This window comes from Helicoverpa zea, chromosome 6 (genome assembly GCF_022581195.2).
Source record: "Helicoverpa zea isolate HzStark_Cry1AcR chromosome 6, ilHelZeax1.1, whole genome shotgun sequence".
Taxonomy (NCBI): domain Eukaryota; kingdom Metazoa; phylum Arthropoda; class Insecta; order Lepidoptera; family Noctuidae; genus Helicoverpa; species Helicoverpa zea.
This window is the reverse complement of record NC_061457.1, coordinates 12,896,662-12,915,335: the sequence shown is the minus strand read 5'-3', so window position 1 is coordinate 12,915,335 and position 18,674 is coordinate 12,896,662. Positions and strand designations below refer to the sequence as shown.

General features: G+C 36.0%; 1 protein-coding gene across 1 annotated transcript; it reads left to right on the top strand.

Moving 5' to 3' along the window:
* The first annotated feature begins 15,335 nt into the window (after window positions 1-15,335).
* Window positions 15,336-16,722, top strand: LOC124631185. The gene has a single exon (XM_047165413.1). The coding sequence runs from the start codon at window positions 15,370-15,372 to the stop codon at window positions 16,105-16,107; it is 738 nt and encodes a 245-aa protein (XP_047021369.1). The 5' UTR covers window positions 15,336-15,369; the 3' UTR covers window positions 16,108-16,722.
* The last annotated feature ends 1,952 nt before the right edge of the window (window positions 16,723-18,674 follow it).

The following is an 18,674-nucleotide window of genomic DNA, read 5'->3' as shown; positions in this document are numbered from 1 at the left end:
ACCGCAGCTGTATCGTAATATCCACACTAGTCTTTCGTCGTCATCCGAAGGCGCAGACCTAAGCTATTATATTTAATGTGTATGCTTGCTTGATTTGAACGTAGTATCAAACTCCAAGCATTCTTTGTCTCTTAGTAATGTTAATTTGTCGTGTTTTCTTGTTATTATCAAGTGAGCAAATTAAACTTTATGTTTTTGCATACTTATTGTAATGAGCTACGGAGCTACGGAGCTACGCTGCTACGCCGCTACGAATTTGGATGTAAAGGCGCCTCGGATTGACTGGAATTGGGATAAGAAATGAAAATGGCTTTGTTATGTAATGAATGGGCAAAGTTTTTATAATGTTAGAAGGTAGACATATTTTTTGATTATTAATTTTGTCTTTTGAGTTTTGTTGCTACATATAAAAGTATTTTTTACTTATTAAACAGCAGTACATTTTGCAGCTACTGCTAACGTCTGCTTAAACAGTGGCGATAACAACAGGGTGATAATAATAGTATTTAAAACTGTTCTCAACAGAAAAACAAAGTCCGGTATCGCTTATCAACTTTTTTAGATATATCTGTAAACTTGCAAAAAAATTGTTACCACTGCACACACTAACTAAAACGTTCAATCGTTAAAAAAAGTTTTTGAAGATTTGTGATATTTACATTTAAAAATATCAATTTAATAAAGTCAAGAAAATTCGTTATCGCTGTTATTGTAACATATTAATATTACGAATAGCCTCGATGCCAATACATACACTTAATTAACAATCAATATACTTAGGTACCTACCAAAACAAAAGATAAAATAATACATATATCCTAATCCTACACGAGCATATCAATACACAAATATATGGAGCTTCACGGACAAATCCGGGGACTTAACCCTAGTTTACGAGTGGCCACTGATGGACATTGACCGGTATCACAGCGACCCAGCCAGCGGCAGGGTTGCCAGTTAAAACGATAATATTTCCTTATTTTCGGGAGTTAGATGGGTAATTTGGTGGGGAAAAATTTGTGGTTTTATGTGTAAGTGTGAATGACGCCTGATAGAAAGTGGTTTGCAAAAATTGCAGCATTGGGCTATGCTAAAATTAATTTGCAAGTAATTTTACTACCATTTTTTACTATCTAATGTGAATGTCTTAACTAAATAACTAGAGGAATGACACTAAACCATTTTAAAACCTATACTTTTATAGAAATTAATACTTTACTTTTCTGTATATACACGATTTTGTTGTCATGTTTATGCGAGTTTGTATGCAATTGAGCAGTTTTTTTCCTATAACAATTTCATTGTAAATTGCTCAAACAACTAAGGCGGCGAAAAAAATGAAAACACTATGAAACTTGGAGAAGACATGGATATTTCATTTGAGAAAATAAGAAGAAATTCTCTCAAGATGCAAGTTACCTAAAAATCTAGATTTTTAGAAAAAAAAAACACAAAATTCAGGGAAATTGTTACACCCTGGTAACACAAAAGCCACCCCGTTTGAATTACTATAGTTATTTGTTGTTTATTGTGCCAGTATTGGGCGGCAGTAGGGTTGGTCATTTTATTGGAACTCACATACATTGCAGGGTTATATGATGTCGGATTTACTGTATGTCACCGATGTGTTGTTTTGCATCGTAACGTCACCATTTGTTATGTTTCTGTTTTATTATTACTTCTAAATATTGCTAGAAAGTTAAGACACTAGTGGATGATAGGAGTAAGTTAGACGAAGCGCCTACGCAAAAAGTGAGTCTAAAAACAAGTGATAGAAAGTCATTATTGCAAGTTTAAAAAGTTTCCCAAAATTCTGTACAAGTAGGCAAAATGATTTTATAAAAATGAGAGAAGATTAACACTGGTCATTCTGGAGTACCAGCAGCGGGAGGAATTCATGATTTGACTTATTTTTTTACTCACTAAAACCTATCCGTGTTAAGCCTATGCGACGTAATTGATTCACACTCGTCATTCCGTTATATTATCATCACCAAAAAGATCAGTTAGCTCTCTGCTAGCATTCGCAAGTCGTCACTATACCTACGCATTACCCAATGAAAATAACAATAAAAAATAAACTTCCCATATCAGCCCATCATAAAATAATTCCCCAAAACCATACAACTAGTAACATCAGCCCAATGCAACTTAATTCTGCAAAATTACAATCGTTCGTTCAACAGTAGCCGTACCGATTAAAACAATTGAACGTATTTATTTCCGCCATTATAACCCTACCAATGCATAGTGCACCGTAATTATCGTAAAATGCGAACATGTTTATGTATTTTTAATTCCGTCGTATATCGCGTTTGGTCACGATGTAAAATGGGCGGGCTGTACGGAAATCACTACAATAAACTTGTGTTAATGTTTGAATTGTTATGTATCACTATTGTATGTGTTAATATCACGGAGGAGAAAAGACTAGCGGAGATGCCCTAACGCAGGTAGGTCACGCGCCTTCAGGTAGGTCAAATACGTCACGACTACGTCACGGCAGGCGTGGCTGGACACCGCCCATATACCGTCCTTTACATCAAACTGACATCTTGTCATAGTTGTATTTTTACCACAATTTCAACAGATTTTATTTGTTACTCGATTAAAATGATGAAATGCGCTATCATTAATTGTAGAAATTGCTCAGGATCCAAACTCAAACATACCATAGGATAACATTTCACGTGTAAGTAATATTTTAACTTTAAAACATTTTTTTGCTAGAGACATCTGTCGTCGAATAGCTGCATTTCTAGAACCTCTAAGTGAATTTGTATTATTTTCGTATCAATCTTGTATCAATGTATATTATTGGTACCAATTTTTGCCTTAAAAAGCGGCTTCATTTTTCCTTGCATCCTACAAGTTTTTTTATAGATTATTTACAAACCAAAACATATGATATATTATCATGAAAAATTTATATTATAAAAACACCATCTTTCGGTAAGTAGTCGACTTACGTATATTTGAAGTAAAATTGTGTTCATCAAGACAGAGAGATCCGTTACAAAATTAAGTGCTACCAGACATCGAAAATGCAATCACCCATTCTTAAAAAGGGTCTTATTTAAAAAAGCTGCAATTATCTTAAAATTAATCATAACTCTAACTATGTAGATTTATTTATATTCATCACTAGCCGTTTTCCCGCGGTTTCACCCGCGTACCGTGGGAGCTACGAGCCCGCACCGGGATAAAATATAGCCTATGTTACTTGCAGATAATATAGCTTTCTAATAGTGAAAGAATATTTAAAATCGGTCCAGTAGTTTTTGAGTTTATCCATTACAACCAAACAAACAAAGAAAGTTTTCCTCTTTATAATATTAGAATAGATCAGCAATGTTTTACATAGGTATGTATATCTCTCTTGCCGTACATATTTTTTGAATGTACCTTTACTCAGAGCAACATCCGACTCACATAAAGTCTGCTACTTATTTAGTGGATGCGCCGTTATGATACAGTTGTGAAAACTCTAATTTGATAAACACTGTCCCTATAATTTTAATTCCCATTTTTCTTGCTGAATTTCGTAATGTGGCAACATCGAAAATAACAACAGTCATCGCAGCACGGTTCTAGAACAAATAGAACGAGTTTTCGTGCTTGTGATGCCATAGTGGCTAGTAGACGAACTAACACAATGCCATAAGTTGATACTTAAATTACACCATGGGGGTATTTTAGACCCGTGGTGAATAAAAATGATTTTTCATCGAGTCTCCGTTTAATGGTTCCTAGATACCTATTTCATTTCTGGAGGAGTAAATAAATTGTTGTGGGGCAAGTTCTCTACACAAAATAATACTTATATAACAATTAATTTTCTAACTTTTTATCTCTCTTTTTCTTCGTTCATTTCAAATGAATGCTTCTTTAAACTTTCTAATTGAATTACTATTTTAAAAGAATTATTAATTTTGAGTACCTATTTACTTTACTTTTGAGTATGTCACTAGTGGTCGATGTTAGTTTAGGGTTAGATTTTAATCATCCTATTCCACGCTAGATGGATTTACAAAAAATGGGTGGCTTCCCATAAAAGGCGTATAAGGGTGGAGCACGGGTGGAGACAGTAACGTTCCTCGTCCCCCGCTCACCCGAATTTTGGCGCGCTGCTTTGTTAGGAGATTTTTCGTTAGGGCATCTCCGCTAGTCTTTTCTCCTTCGTGGTTAATATTGTCATGCTGAAGTGATATTTTGTTGCGTTTTTACTTATTTTTTTGTATTTGTGAAAATGTTTGGTTAATGGTTTAGATAACAGTTTTAATGGGTTAAATTGAGTGGTCGAACATTATTTGTTTTTATTTATATTTCATAATTAACATTATAAAATTTTATCTGTGGTGTCCATGGATCTTATACTTTGTAGCTGTTATTTACAGTCACTACTTTACTGCATAAGTATCGAAACATCTACCTCCACATATTTTTCAAATCAGCTATTCAACAGTGGTCACGTCAACCGACCCGACTTCTTTCCCGTCCTTCCCGTTAGAACCGCACACATTACTAGCCACTTAGCCCCACCCTGATGCAAGGTAGCCATTGGAACAGCACTAAATATAAACCAATAGCCACCACTAACCACGCGGGGTCTAATTACCAATAATTATCGTTTCGTGCCGTTTGGCCGGGATGCAGTTTTAAATACGCCATTTTGTTCCACCACTCGCCGACTAATGAGTGTAACTGATCGCTTTTTGATAATGTTATCGATATGGCTCGGGACTACCATCCGTTGAGATTTACCAAATTAAATTAGTGTGCGTGTGTGAAGTGTGAATGGGATTTCGGGATAGTCGTGCCGAGGTATGGCAGTTGAAGGGTTGAGTTGTCAGATTGAGTATTAATTTTAAACCTACGTTTCTATATGACATTTCAGAGGGCTACCGCGTATGAAATCGCCGCTAGAGGCGCTTGTGTAGCGTGAGGTCTTCGAAACGTCAAATGTCACTGTTTTTTTACGCGCGCGGGTTTATATTTCTGATTAAATTAATATTGTGAATTTTTAACAATACTTTAGATTAATTATGGCAAATACAGATTACGGATCTATAAATGTCACTGCTTTGACACACTTTTATCTTTCGGAAACTTATGACCGCCGTTCTTTTTCGAGCAAAACGGCACTGCGCAATACTGTTGCATCGCCAATACGTTCATACTGCAGTTCTATTGTATGAAATATGATTTAATATAATCATCTAATGTATATAAAAGTTTTAGCGCTCATAATACGAACTTTGATTGCCATAGTTTAGGACCTCACGCTACAGTTGCGCCATCTAGTGAAACAAAAAACGGTAGCCCCCATTGTTCACACATAGTCCAGTAGGCTCAACGGGGCATTTAGACATACTGAGGTACCTTGTGATCACATAAGATGCTTCGATTTTACCAAATCCTGGTAGAATGATTTATTATATTTCTTATGGCCATTCTTAACAAAACCTCTGATAGTTTATCAGGAACTCATCTCACAGTCAATCCATAACTTTTGGTTTCACAGGTTTTAGATACTTAGCAATATTTGGCAGAAATTATAAGCAGCCTTTATCTAGTTATCGTAGTATAGTTAGCATTAACTATCGGGTACTTAATTGAGACTTTATAGTTAACCATTAAAAATAGGCCTTAACATTTTATGTTAAGAAGGCAGTTTAAGTTTTAAGTAAGAAATACGCTTGATTGCATTCGATAGAAGTTTCTATGACAAAACATTCTCACACAACCAAAAACACAGCCAACCCACATCCATATACAGGTTGTTCCAAAAACAAATCCGGCTACCCGGTCCGTTGTCTGCACGGTTGTCAAAATGTATCGGAGCGCAATAAAGTGCGTCGCAATACGAACCGCTTCGTGTCCGCACGCAGCCGCGCGTCGTAACTCCGCACGTGCGGTTTGCGTACGAGCGGACGGGAATTTATAGAGCTGGTGATACGTGGTTTGTATATTGTTTAATGGATTAAGTCATTTTTAATAGGCATAATACAAATCTAAGCTATTTTCTCCACCACCCAAAGGTAGACTCCGCCATTGTACAAACTGCAAAAAGTAGGTATTTCTTAAATACATACTTAATAACAATTTGCAATGGCAAAACTTTTTGCATTTTTTTTTGTCAAAAATCATTTGGTGTGCCTAAGTATATTGAAGTGACTAATTTGTTATGTTAGTACATGAACTGTATTATTAGGTTAAAGATAATAAGGTAATAAAAGACAATTACAGTCACCCTCAAAACCTATTTTACAGTGGATACCATTATTCATCATCATCTCAGCGATAGGACGTCCACTGCTGAACATAGGCCTCCCCCTTTGATCTCCACAGATACCTGTTGGAAGCGACCTGCATCCAGCGTCTTCCGGCGACCTTTATAAGGTCGTCTGTCCACCTCGTTGGTGGACGTCCTACGCTGCGCTTGCTAGTCCGTGGTCTCCACTCCAGCACTTTTCGGCCCCATCTGCCAATTACCATTATTACTCACCAAGTATTTTAGCAGGCATAGATACAGTCAATAGGTTACATTACGTGTCCATACAAACGACACAAAGGAAAGATTTAAAATTAATGTTTATGTGACGTTAAAGTTACCTTTTTCAACCATTAACCCCAGAAATGTCTAAGCAAACCCTAAATAAGTCCTCACCAAGCATTCTAAAGCGGTATCAACAACTCCATTCATTCCAAACACAAACTGACCAATTAAAACAAGGCAAGTCGACGTCGGCCATCTTAAATCTGTGCGCCGTGCATTGGCAATATCTGAGCGGCACCTATTACTTCGGTGCCGGCTGGCCGCTGTGTGCGTACAACCAACGCGATTTACTGTTATACCCGTGAATGGGACGCTAGTTTACATTTTGAAAGATAAATTAGGTAATATAAGAAAAATGTGTCACTCAAAATCTATTTCACCGTTGTTATCATAATTCACATAGTTAAGTACCTATTTTAACAAGCGCCGATACGGCTACTGAAGTAGTCTTAAGTAGGCTACATTACATCACAAAAATATTTTTTTGAATTATATTATGTGACTGTTAATGAATATTCCTCAACCATTAGCCCCAAAAATCGTCAAACTCACCTAATGCAACACAAAAAATCTAAAGCGGTAATAACAACTCTAACAATTCCAAACACAAACTGACCAATTAAAACAAGGCAAGTCGACGTCGGCCATCTTAAATCTGTGCGCCGTGCATTGGCAATATCTGAGCGGTACCTATTACTTCGGTGCCGGCTGGCCGCTGTGTGCGTACAACCAACGCGATTTACTGTTATACCCGTGAATGGGACGCTAGTTTGCATTTTGTGTTGGCATCCGATGCAGTGTAGAAGAAATACTGATTGAGGTGCCGGCTTTTTTGGGGGGTGTCAGTTTTGTTATTGCTGTTGTATGTGAGCAATGACGTGACTAGTCCTGTAAACTTTAAGTCAATCAATCGGCCAAATATTGAGCATTGTGTTATCAACACTTTGACTGTACATAGAAAAGTAGTACATCAGTCATCAAGTTTTATAAACTTGATACAATTTTGTGTTTCAATAGTTTGCCTATCGTTGTTTTTGTCCTCGTTGTTATTGTAATACAACAACAACGTCTGTCAACAGATTGTTGACAGGATTTAAGATTACAGTAACCAATTCTTCAGCAGAAATAATGTGCAGTAAAATGTATTAAGTACCTACCTATAAAAAATTATAATAAGCACCCAATCGTACCTTAGTAACGTTAGTACATTCGGTGCGTTTGATTAAAACTAGATTAGTATTACTTATGGGCTAATTACGATAACACTAGGTCAGACCCAAGGTCTGAATGGTCTTATCGTTCACTATGTAGGTCATGTACCTATTGTGTTTAATTTTATATATTTATCGTCTTCAGCGTACGTGCAGACAGTCATTATGTTAATATCAGATATGAATGAGATTATAAATAGCGGTGTTTATAGTTATATTTTACAATTTTATGATTAAGTGTTCAAATATTATTTTTAAACTTCGAAGCCGATTCAGGGAGGTCCATTTTTATGATTTTACTCTCACACACACACACACACTCTCCAATATAAATAAAAAACCGGCCAAGTGCGAGTCGGACTCGCGCACGTAGGGTTCCGTACTATCCAAACTAATATTCTATATATATTTATGGATATGGAGCCTTCCCCGAAATATTTATTTTATTCTAGTTTTCAGCACTTGTTGTTATAGCGACAACAGAAATACAGTATCTGTGAAAATTTCAACTCTCTTACTATCACGGTTCATGAGACACAGCCAGCCGTGACTGACGGACGGAAAAGTGGCATCGTTTCGGTTGGAACTCTGGTTACATTTTAAACATGTTTTTAACAATGTCGTTGGCGATAATCCTACCAATGACGGAGGGAAAAAACGGACTGACTTATAATGATTAAAAAATATTGTACCCAATGATGACAACAAGCGTAATAAAACTCCTGAAATATTTGTAATCGTGGTTCGTTCGTTCACTGCTGGACAAAGGCCCACTCTAGACGGATTTTACCCATATTCACCGCGCTGGGCTTGCGTGTTAGTGAGTGCAGTATTGTAGCATCTCCGACCAATAGTTTGACATCCAAATTCCTTGAACACACTATTAACACCGAGTTGTAATACTTAGGAATAATTAGAGGATATATTTTTTCTAACAACCCCCAAAAGCCTTTACCATCGGACTAATTACAGTGCGAGAATTAATCACAGCATAATACCGCACGCGAGCGCATCCTTTCGATGATTATTATCAGTAAATCATATTTAGTGCAGTCATTATCGCCTCTGTGCACGATATTATTATTGAGTGCGCTCATAATAAATAACAGCTATTGGGTGAGATTCTAATTTTACCCTCGTATTTTACAGCGCTGTGGCCTTCCGATTAGCCGTTATACAGATTAGATGATAAATTGTTGAAAACAATGGTCGATGTGAATGTAGTTCTGTATACCTAATTACGGCATATTTTTTGTAACTAGCAAAAGGTATACCTAACTTAATTTTATCATGCCATCCCACCAGAGGACAGTAGTTACTTAATATATGAGTTCATTATCTGCCTAGCCTTTGCTCAACTATGTTGAGGTCGGTCGAGTCTAACTGGATGCTGCTGAGTACCTACCAGTGTTTTGCATGGAGTGACTACCTATCTGACCTCATCAACCTAGAAGTAACCTGGTCAATCCGGTGCCACCCTGGAGTATGTAATGTGAAATGAACAGGGAGTGGATTCGTTTCTTTTAGCCATAGTTTTCATACCATATTGTAAAGAATGTCCCTTTAAAGCAGAGGCTTCAATAATTTAAAGCAGTTATTTATGAAAAACAAAGTTTAATTTAAAGACTTGCATTCGTCATTAGACTGCAGCGAAATTCCATGTTCAACAATTCCATGTTCGACAATTCAACCAAAATAGACCAAAAACTCAACAAGCCTGACAAATAATCAGGGAAACAGCCCAAGCTAATGAACTAATAACCAAAAATTATTGCCATACTAAAACTTTATCATTACCAGCATAAAACATGGGAACATTGTTCTAAACGCGACGCGAATCACACTGCCTATAACCACGCTGACGGCTTTACGAGCGTATTAATGCTAATTTCCACTGAATTCGGCAAAGTTCGGGAACATTCGGAAATGTTCGGGTGGTTGCTGATGACGTTGTGTCATTTTCATATTGGCACCTTGTTTTGGTGATTGGGTTGTTTTGGCTTTATTTGAATTTATGGTTTCAAGTGTACGCATTAAATTGTTGGAAATAGTTAATTTCTAGAAGTTCATCATCAGCTTTTTTTATCGTCCTGTTACTGAGCTCATCTCAAACAGAGAAGGATTGAGCGTTGATCACCACGCTTGCTCAGTGCGGGTTGGTGATTTCAGACATTATAGTCCAGGTTTCCTCGAGATCTTTTCCTTCACCTTTTAATCAGTCATTGGTGGCCACTGTATACTTAGAATACAAACTTAGAAAATTGCGTTGATACATGCCACTAGGCTGGTTGGTTCTTTACCCTCTAAAACACAATGACTTTCAAGAACTCACATTAATTCGTAGGAAATAGTTAATTTCTAAAAGTTATTTTAATAAAATACCTACCTTGACTGCCATGTGGAATTACTGCCAGCCTCATACAGTGATTGCAAGCGCAACAACTGAGCCTAGGTTCTCGATTTACTTATCGCTCTGAAAAGACTTGGAAGTCCTCGATGTGGGAATGCTCAATAATGCTTTGCCTATTTTTCAAATAAAGAAAATATAAAGTTTTAGCAGCCTGAAACTCAAATACGTTCTTAGATAACTTGCAACAATAAGCACGTCTACATAACGTCACCCATAATTTCACCCACAAAACGAAATAATCGAACGAAAATTTCCACAATTACCGTCAAAACGACAGCACATAAAAAATTATCAACTAAAATAATTATCGAAATAAATTGCCGCTAAAATGGCGCACTAACCCATAAAACTAAACGCAATCAGTTCAAAAACTACCGCAGAGAGTGGCGTAAATCAAAATTTAACAACGGCTAGTCGGCCTGGATGATTAAATTCATAGCTAACTGTGACCTGCTTGTATAAATTGCAACTGGTTGCTGAGTTGTAGGGCAGTCAAGGTCGTTGGAAATGTCATATTTTGGTAAACTCGAAAATCCCCGATGGCTTTAGCCATTTGTATTTTCTTATGGGTAGACCACCCGTAGCTGATGCCTTCATATGTACCTACATAGGTTGCTGTAGGCAGTCAAGTCCACTTTAATGATTTTTGACTATATCTTGATTTAGGGGTGAAACAATTCAGTCAGCTACTGTGGAAACTATCTTTCAGTTTTCCTAAAGATGGCTACGCAGATGATCTAAAAAACGAGGATTTTTTTTTAAACATTTGTCCTTTGGTTTTCAATATTTTCGTAGGAACTATTTTCAAATAAACTCCTGGATTGTTGACCATGTATTTGTCTGGATGTCAATTGCCTTACACACCTAATTATAATGTGTATGTAGCAATTTACTATTAACACAAATTACATGTAATTAAATGCAATAATGTTGTTTCAAAATCGTTTCATAGCTCCAAAAAAAGTCTTCCATCCATCATCTCATTTTACCAGACAGCACGACAACCAACCCAACAACCGATTGCTGCCACCAGTTAAACCATACAGCCCCGCGGGTGTATCCCCGCTGGAAAATAGCTCGGCCCCGCCATAATGAGAGCGCGATTGTCGTTGCTTTGATTTAATGACTCGAAATAATAGCAATCAATGCGATCACTGAACGACTGCTGATATTTTTGCGATACCTACAGAGGGTGTTTGTGTTGGCAGGGTTGAAATTTTAGAAGGCATTAAAACGAGATTTCTGTGTCCATGACAGTTAGAATAGGTACTTATATTTTAAAGTGAAAATTGTGAAGAATTATATGCCACAATGTCTTGCGAAAAGAAACTACAAAAATACACAGAAGGCAGTGTGTGTGTATTTTAAATGTAACCTACTCAACTTAACTTATTTTTCTTCATATATCAACCCATGTAGGGCGGATATTTCTTAAATAACAGTGTGATGTGAATAGCTATGTAACTATAGTTAATATTGACCTAACTGAGATCAAACAACCTCATAGTAATCATAATAATCATACACATAAGGTTACTATTGTAAATGATTCCTAAATCCGTAATTTTAAAATAAAACATTTTGAAACAGCCTGTATAGTCTGCCCGCGTTGACATCAGCCCGTGTAATGGAAGCACATTATTTTGCATCTAATTAATTTACGATAATGTACTGATAAACCATTAAATAATATATCATCAATCGTAATTTCACATTAATATCATTATATTGCTACCTCGTTATTCTGAAAACTTCAATCATTATTAAGAGACTATTAAAAAATATTGAATTGAAAATTAATGAGAAAAATCTTTCAGTGAGACCGACTGGCTTTTCTTGAGTTTAATATATACCTAGTATTTTGAGACACCCGTCTATGTTTTCCGCAAGTTTGAGTGTCTAGTTAGATTTTTAGTACCATGACGTGGTAGGTATATTTTTTTGTAATTCTGCCGGGAATATCGGGAGTTCTGCCTGACCTCCCGTTTACTTGAAACTCTAAAGGGTATTAAAGCATACTGCTACATTTCGCATACCTAGTCTTGTATCTTTCTAGTCAACCGGGTGCAGGTTTCAAAATCTTTCAGAAACGTGCACTTAGAATATAAGATTATATTCATTGTATGTAATGTCAGATATATTTTGGAGAACTGCCCACTAAGCAACTCAAGGAAACCGTGACGACAACAAATAAAACATTAGACAGCAATAAAACATCGACACAGAATTACAACATCCGAGCATCGAACTCCAAACGAATTATTGTTTCAACAAATTATTATCTCGGACATAAAACTCCCAATTGGCAAAGATACAGTAATAAGCATGGAAGATATCTACTTATTGAAGATACGGAACCAACAAGCCGTGGCGCAATAAACCAATAAAATAAGAATATAAATAAAAATAACTGCTGTGATATAAATAATGTTAGAGTAGTACTTGTATAGGGCTGTATATCAAGCGGCTCAGGGTGGCGTGTCACGAGCCTGAGTTATAGCGTCACAGAACATAAAATATACAACAAAAACTGTTGTTCTTCCAACAGTTTTGCCCCATATTAAGAATGAGCACAAACAGAATGTGGATTTGGCACAGGAACTCGCGAGTTTGTGGAGTAGACATGTGACTACAAATATTTGCTGATAGCTGCTAATTATTCATAGTAAATTGAAGCTATTATCAGTGAAATAATTACACTTCTGGACTGTAGCATCAGCAAATGTGACAGCGAAATGATTATAAGAACAACACAGTGGCAAACAGATAGGGGTCTTTTCAAAGCGTATCTTTTGGGACAATATCAAAGCTTACTTACAGTGCCTTTTAGGACCTCAAAGTCCTACTTCTAGTTAAAAACTCTGGAAGAAGTAATTCATCATCAAAATAATTCAGCTCAGTTTTCGTACCTTTCGTTCAAAAACACTCTTTACGCTGGTCAGCAACACCATTTTTGTTGCCCCAACACCATCTCCACAGGTTTCCCCGACCGGCATCCTCGGAGCCGATTCAAGCCCAGTTCACGGGGTAATTCGTTATTTTTATTGTTTTTTGTTATTATGATTCTGTCCCCTGGATTACTGGCCATGATACATAGCCAGCACTGGATGCGTTTAATTGCCACGGACGCTTTCCCAGTCCGCGATAAATAATAAGATTAAGGTGGAAATAGTGGATTTGGATGTTTATAATATAGAATGTACTTACCCTTTTATGTTTTTGTGAGCGATATTTTTTAGGGTAAATGTATTTTTGAAGGTATTATTGTTTTTGTTGGTAATGTGATTGTGGTGATATAGTTTGAATAAATTTTGTGAATAAGTTGCTGGCAGGTGTCTGACCATAACGGTTTGCTTCAAAATTTAAAAAGTTGGACAAATTAAACAAATAGTTAAGTTTTATGACGAACGAAATGTAATTTAAGTATGTTTTAGAAAATATATCACCCACAGTAAGATTCATGACAGCCAATATTATTTGCTCTAAATGGTGATTCCAATACGTTTATAGTTCCTAAAGTTATCAAGTGCATAATGGGTCAAAATTTTAGCTCGCTAACAAACCAACATCCCATACTGTTACTGTTACAGCCTTTTTTTTATCGTCCCACTACTAGGCACAGGCCTCCTCTCACAAGAAGAAGGACAATCAACATCCCATAATTAGCAAAAATTAACAACCGCCGAAAATACATAAAGTGAAGACCTACAAATGTTGTTGTAAAAAAGTTAAAAATAATAACAGCTCGGGTCACAATTTGTTACAAAACAACGTTACGTATTTGTAGGTAATATCAGACCTTCTCATTAGGGTGCTACTGTATGAATGTTGGGTATGTGAGCACAAAAGTGTTTTACATTAAGTAAAACTCATGGTAAAAGTTATTTAAATGGGCCTTTTGGATCAATCAATTTTTGGTTAGTCTTTGACCCAAAAACCCAAATTTAAAAAATGTATTACATTATAAATATGAAAACAAAATTATCTGCAGATTATCTAATAGCAGAACATATTATCTGCATTCAATAAATTGATTACAATGTTTTTATTTAACGTTCAACTGTATAAACAGATAATTTGTTAACTTTAATGTCAAAATTTTAAATTAGTATCTATGAGTATAGTCCTAATTGTCTTTTACATATTATAAGAAAAACATGCAATCCTGATTGTTTTATCAGTTATTTTTAAGTTCATTAAAGTAAGTCCATCCAAACTTGTATTTTACTTACATAGTTGTATTGGTAAACCCTTGGCTGATTTGTAGCTAATGATAATTTAAAACTGTAATCTTTTAGTAAATAAATTCTTATTCTTAATTTATCTGTGTTAAATCCACCACCAATCACATATTCCCCAAAATAATTTCCGAAAATTAAAATCGACGCAAAACACCATAGTTCACAAGCGTACCCAGTATTATAAATCCGGTGTAACACTCATTCCAAAACGATAATTACTCGACAGGCGACCGTTGTTCACAAAAGGTGCCTAGTTTATGGCAGCACATGGCAACACTTGCCTTTTTGCATATCCCCTCTGTATGGAAGATGTATCTGCTATATGGTTTAATTGTTGATGGTGAAATTATAATTTTAATTAGATAGGTGTAATGAGGAATTAATTAAGAGGGTGCAAAAAAAAGTTTGCAAAAATGTTTGACGAAAGCTTTAGAAACCTACTGCACTACAATGATTATTTAAAGTTGACATCCTATACATAGGTTTCATTAGTGATATACTTTGTTTTCCAAAAACTGAGCTATGAATCAAATAATAACAACAAAATTTACAATAATTACAAGCTTTTATAAACTTAAGTACCTAGTTATTTTACCGTGAAACCATGACCAAAACAAACATTTTCCCGATTATAATTAGATAATTAGGGCAAGAATTCCAGATAATTCTTAAGTATATTTTTTTCAGCTTCATGGAATCGGAAAAGAAAAAGTAATTAATTAATTACTTAACGACAGTCATTAGGCTCATTTGCAAATTATTAAAAACAATAATCTTATTAGGATGTCTAATCCTTTTTTTAAAACAAACAGAAGCATCAAAACACACTAATGAGATAGCATAACGACCTAATGACTCAAACAATGCGCACACGCAGTTTAAAACCACAACAAATGTGACAAAACGTCAGTTACCGCCGATCGCTCACAGCGGAAAGACGTCCCCAAAATGTGCAGCACATTCCTTGACCCCGAGGCCATATTATCAGGCAACGAGCAATGGATAAAACTAGAAGAAAAGTGGGGGGAACCAGTAGACCTTGAAACTGATGAAGACCCCCCAAGGAAGCTCAAACCAGTCTTCAGCACTTTGGACTTGATGAAAACTACCTTCGATTCTTCATTTCTGTTCAAAAAAGTCCGCAGGAAAGTCGGCAGAAGACTGTCGAAAGCAGGAGTTTTGGACTACCAGGACTTCTTACAAGATCTTCAAGAAAAGAACCCACCTAAGCAGTTCTATTTCATCAACGGCCAGATAATTTCAGCGGCATCAGTCGAGGATATTTGTGACAAGATTGATGACATCTTCAAGTCTGTGGAGAAACTTTCTTCGGCCACCAGCACCGTTCGCAAAAAGGCTTTACCAGACAAAGTGAGCTGCAGCATTTCTATAGACGACCTGTCCTTTGATGACACACCTTCTGAAAAAGAGAAGAGTGACAGCGAAGATGTGGAAAGGTACATAGATGAGGCATTTGAGAAGTTGAGTCACTTCTCTGACATGACTATGGAAGATGATGTGACGAGGGAGTCGGTGACTACTCTTGTGAGGAAATTCAGTTCTATTCTGTTTAATCCAGCTGTGAACTGTAGCCCGAGAAGACAGCGGCAGTGTTGTAACAAGTTTAAGGAGTTGGCGGAATTTTGGAGAAGTCAGGCGTTCCATGAACGGGAGACTGGACATTGAAGTGAAGTGATAATTCGGTAGAATATTTTGTGTGGGTACTTTTTTGTACTGTGACTGTAGTTCATATTTTAAGTTTTGTGAGTGAAAACTTTACATAATTATGCATAGGTAGTGTGTTAAGACATCGAATGTGATTATAGGATAAACATTAATATCTGTTACCTATAGTTTTGGTATGTTATGGGTAAGTGTTTAGTTTTAGGATAAATTATGTTCCTCAGTTAAGAGTCCGCTATTTTTTATTATTTATTTTTGAATTCAACCTATTATTACATGTCATTTTTTTTTTGTCATTTAAAAAGTTTATAATTTTATTCGAGTTACGTATGAATAGTGTAATGACGTGGTTATTTTATATGATTAATATAAAGATAATTTAGGATAATAATATGTTCAAAATGTAAACCAAAAACTCTAGTTCAGAATATTATTGTATTGTAGGTATTTAAAAATATTTGTTAATAGAGTAGCTTTTCTTATAGTTTTATGCCAATGTTTAAGGTAATTAAATAGTACATTTACTTTAAAGTAGTGCTTTAAATTGAACTGAATAATTTATAAAGATATGTAAAGAACATTTTACTTTGTAAGTCGTAAATAAATATTTCAACATTATTAAACGGTATTTTGTTTTACTTACACTTTGTACAGTGGAGGTATTTTAATTAGACAGCCCTGCCCAATTTGCCAATATCAAATCACGTTCATCACGATTACTGGATTTTATAAGAATTAACCTCAAGTTACTATAAATTCTGTCTTTGGGCTTAGTTTTGATAATATCATTAGATCATGTACCTACTTGTTGTAAGTTACTAATTTATAATTAATTTTTTTCAAAGACGAAGAGATACTTTTTGACGTTTATCATATCTATCTGATATCTGATATACCATTGTTTCATCCCCAAAACAAACACGAAATATGCCAACACAAACAGAGTCGTTACCTAGCTATTACTTAATTACCTGTACGGACAACAAATAGAAATTCATGGTTCATTAACCAAACAACCGTGGCTTGGTTCCGTAGGTCCTCGCAGGACACGGGCCAAGTTAGTCGCTAAATCACGAACGGTGCCTCTGGACCCCTAGGTTGGAGACCCACGGGGGAACAGTTGGAGCGGGGACGGTGTGGTGATGATGATGGAAAAATGTTACGTAAGTGGTGAATACATTTTTGAGCTAATGGAGATCAAATTACCATGTTGCATACACTGTAGATAATAAGAAATAGATCTGTTAAACACTGCCTTGGTTATCTGGTAAGGTTCGAATAAAGATTAAATTATTGTAGTACCTACAAAAGTATTTTTTTCATTACCGGCAAAACGTTATTGTAATAAGGCATTCGTGTTATTCTCTGAGAATGAGATGAAATCTGAGATCAATATCATAAACATAGAAGTATTTCGGCAATTCAACTTGTTTTACTTCCCTTGAAAAAATCTCCTGGATTGACCCAGTTCACTTTGATTCTTATTCTAACCAGTCGAATATTTTTTTAATTATTTGCGAATATTGTCAATTGTTTGTTTAATTGAAGGTTGAAACTGCCTTAGCCCTTTGTACGCCTGACATACGCGATACACAATTGATTTTCTTTTGTTCTATAATCAGCGACATACAAGCAGTTACTTCCTGCAGGCCCGTGCAAAATATCTTTCCTTGTATTAACCATGTTTCGCGCACTGACCGGAAGCAGAAACTTATTCGGTCTAGTTCAAGAGTTGGACAGTTTGTCAATTTATGAGCCCCGAGCACAATAACGCGAGCGCAGCGGATCCGACTGAAGGCAGATGCTGTTAATTGACTAACTGTGATTACTGATTAGCTGGACTCTCCGTGTTTGTGGCAGTTTGCAGCAGTTCTGATGAGATGTGTGAGGTAAGGGTGTGAGTGTGGATGTGTGAAGTTAGGACAAAAAATAGATGTAAACTTATCAATGTGAAACTGTAGTAGGTAGGCAATATTTTCAAAATAATTTCATAAGGAATGCAATAGATAGGTGTACGTACTTGTACCTAGATATTATTTATACCTTTTTGACAAGTAAGATGTTGTGATTGTAATTATTGAAATAAATTATTTTAAGAAAGTATTTAGAAAACGGTGGTAACATGATAAGGATCAACCATTTTTTTCGGCCACCCGTCTTTCTCTTTAGCACTTAAATTACTTTTAACTTTTAAAATATCTTAGGCATTTCCATGGAACATCAATTATAAATATAAATTCATGATAACCAGACAGCCCCTTAATTCTCACCATCAAACTCGAACACCAGCCAAAATCCCAACTTACCAAGTCCGAGCTTCACAAAATGTATTAATTAAGAGTGGACCAGCCACCTTCATTCAGTACGAGCCATCCACTACAAGTTGCAGCAGTTTAATTAGGTGCTACGCATCGTGTTGCGGTTGCATCGGACTCCTAAACTTGCTGTGTTACACGACAAGTATGCTTGTTGCATAGTCTGGGTGAAAAGGTTATTGGTTACACATTTTGGAGTTATTTTGATCACTTCTCTTAAGAGATCAATCCTTTTCTCTGTAAGAGGAGGTTTGT

What these genes read in the sequence shown, in the direction of transcription:
- LOC124631185 (XM_047165413.1), top strand. Translation starts at nt 15,370, where the DNA reads ATGTGCAGCACATTCCTTGACCCCGAGGCCATATTATCAGGCAACGAG.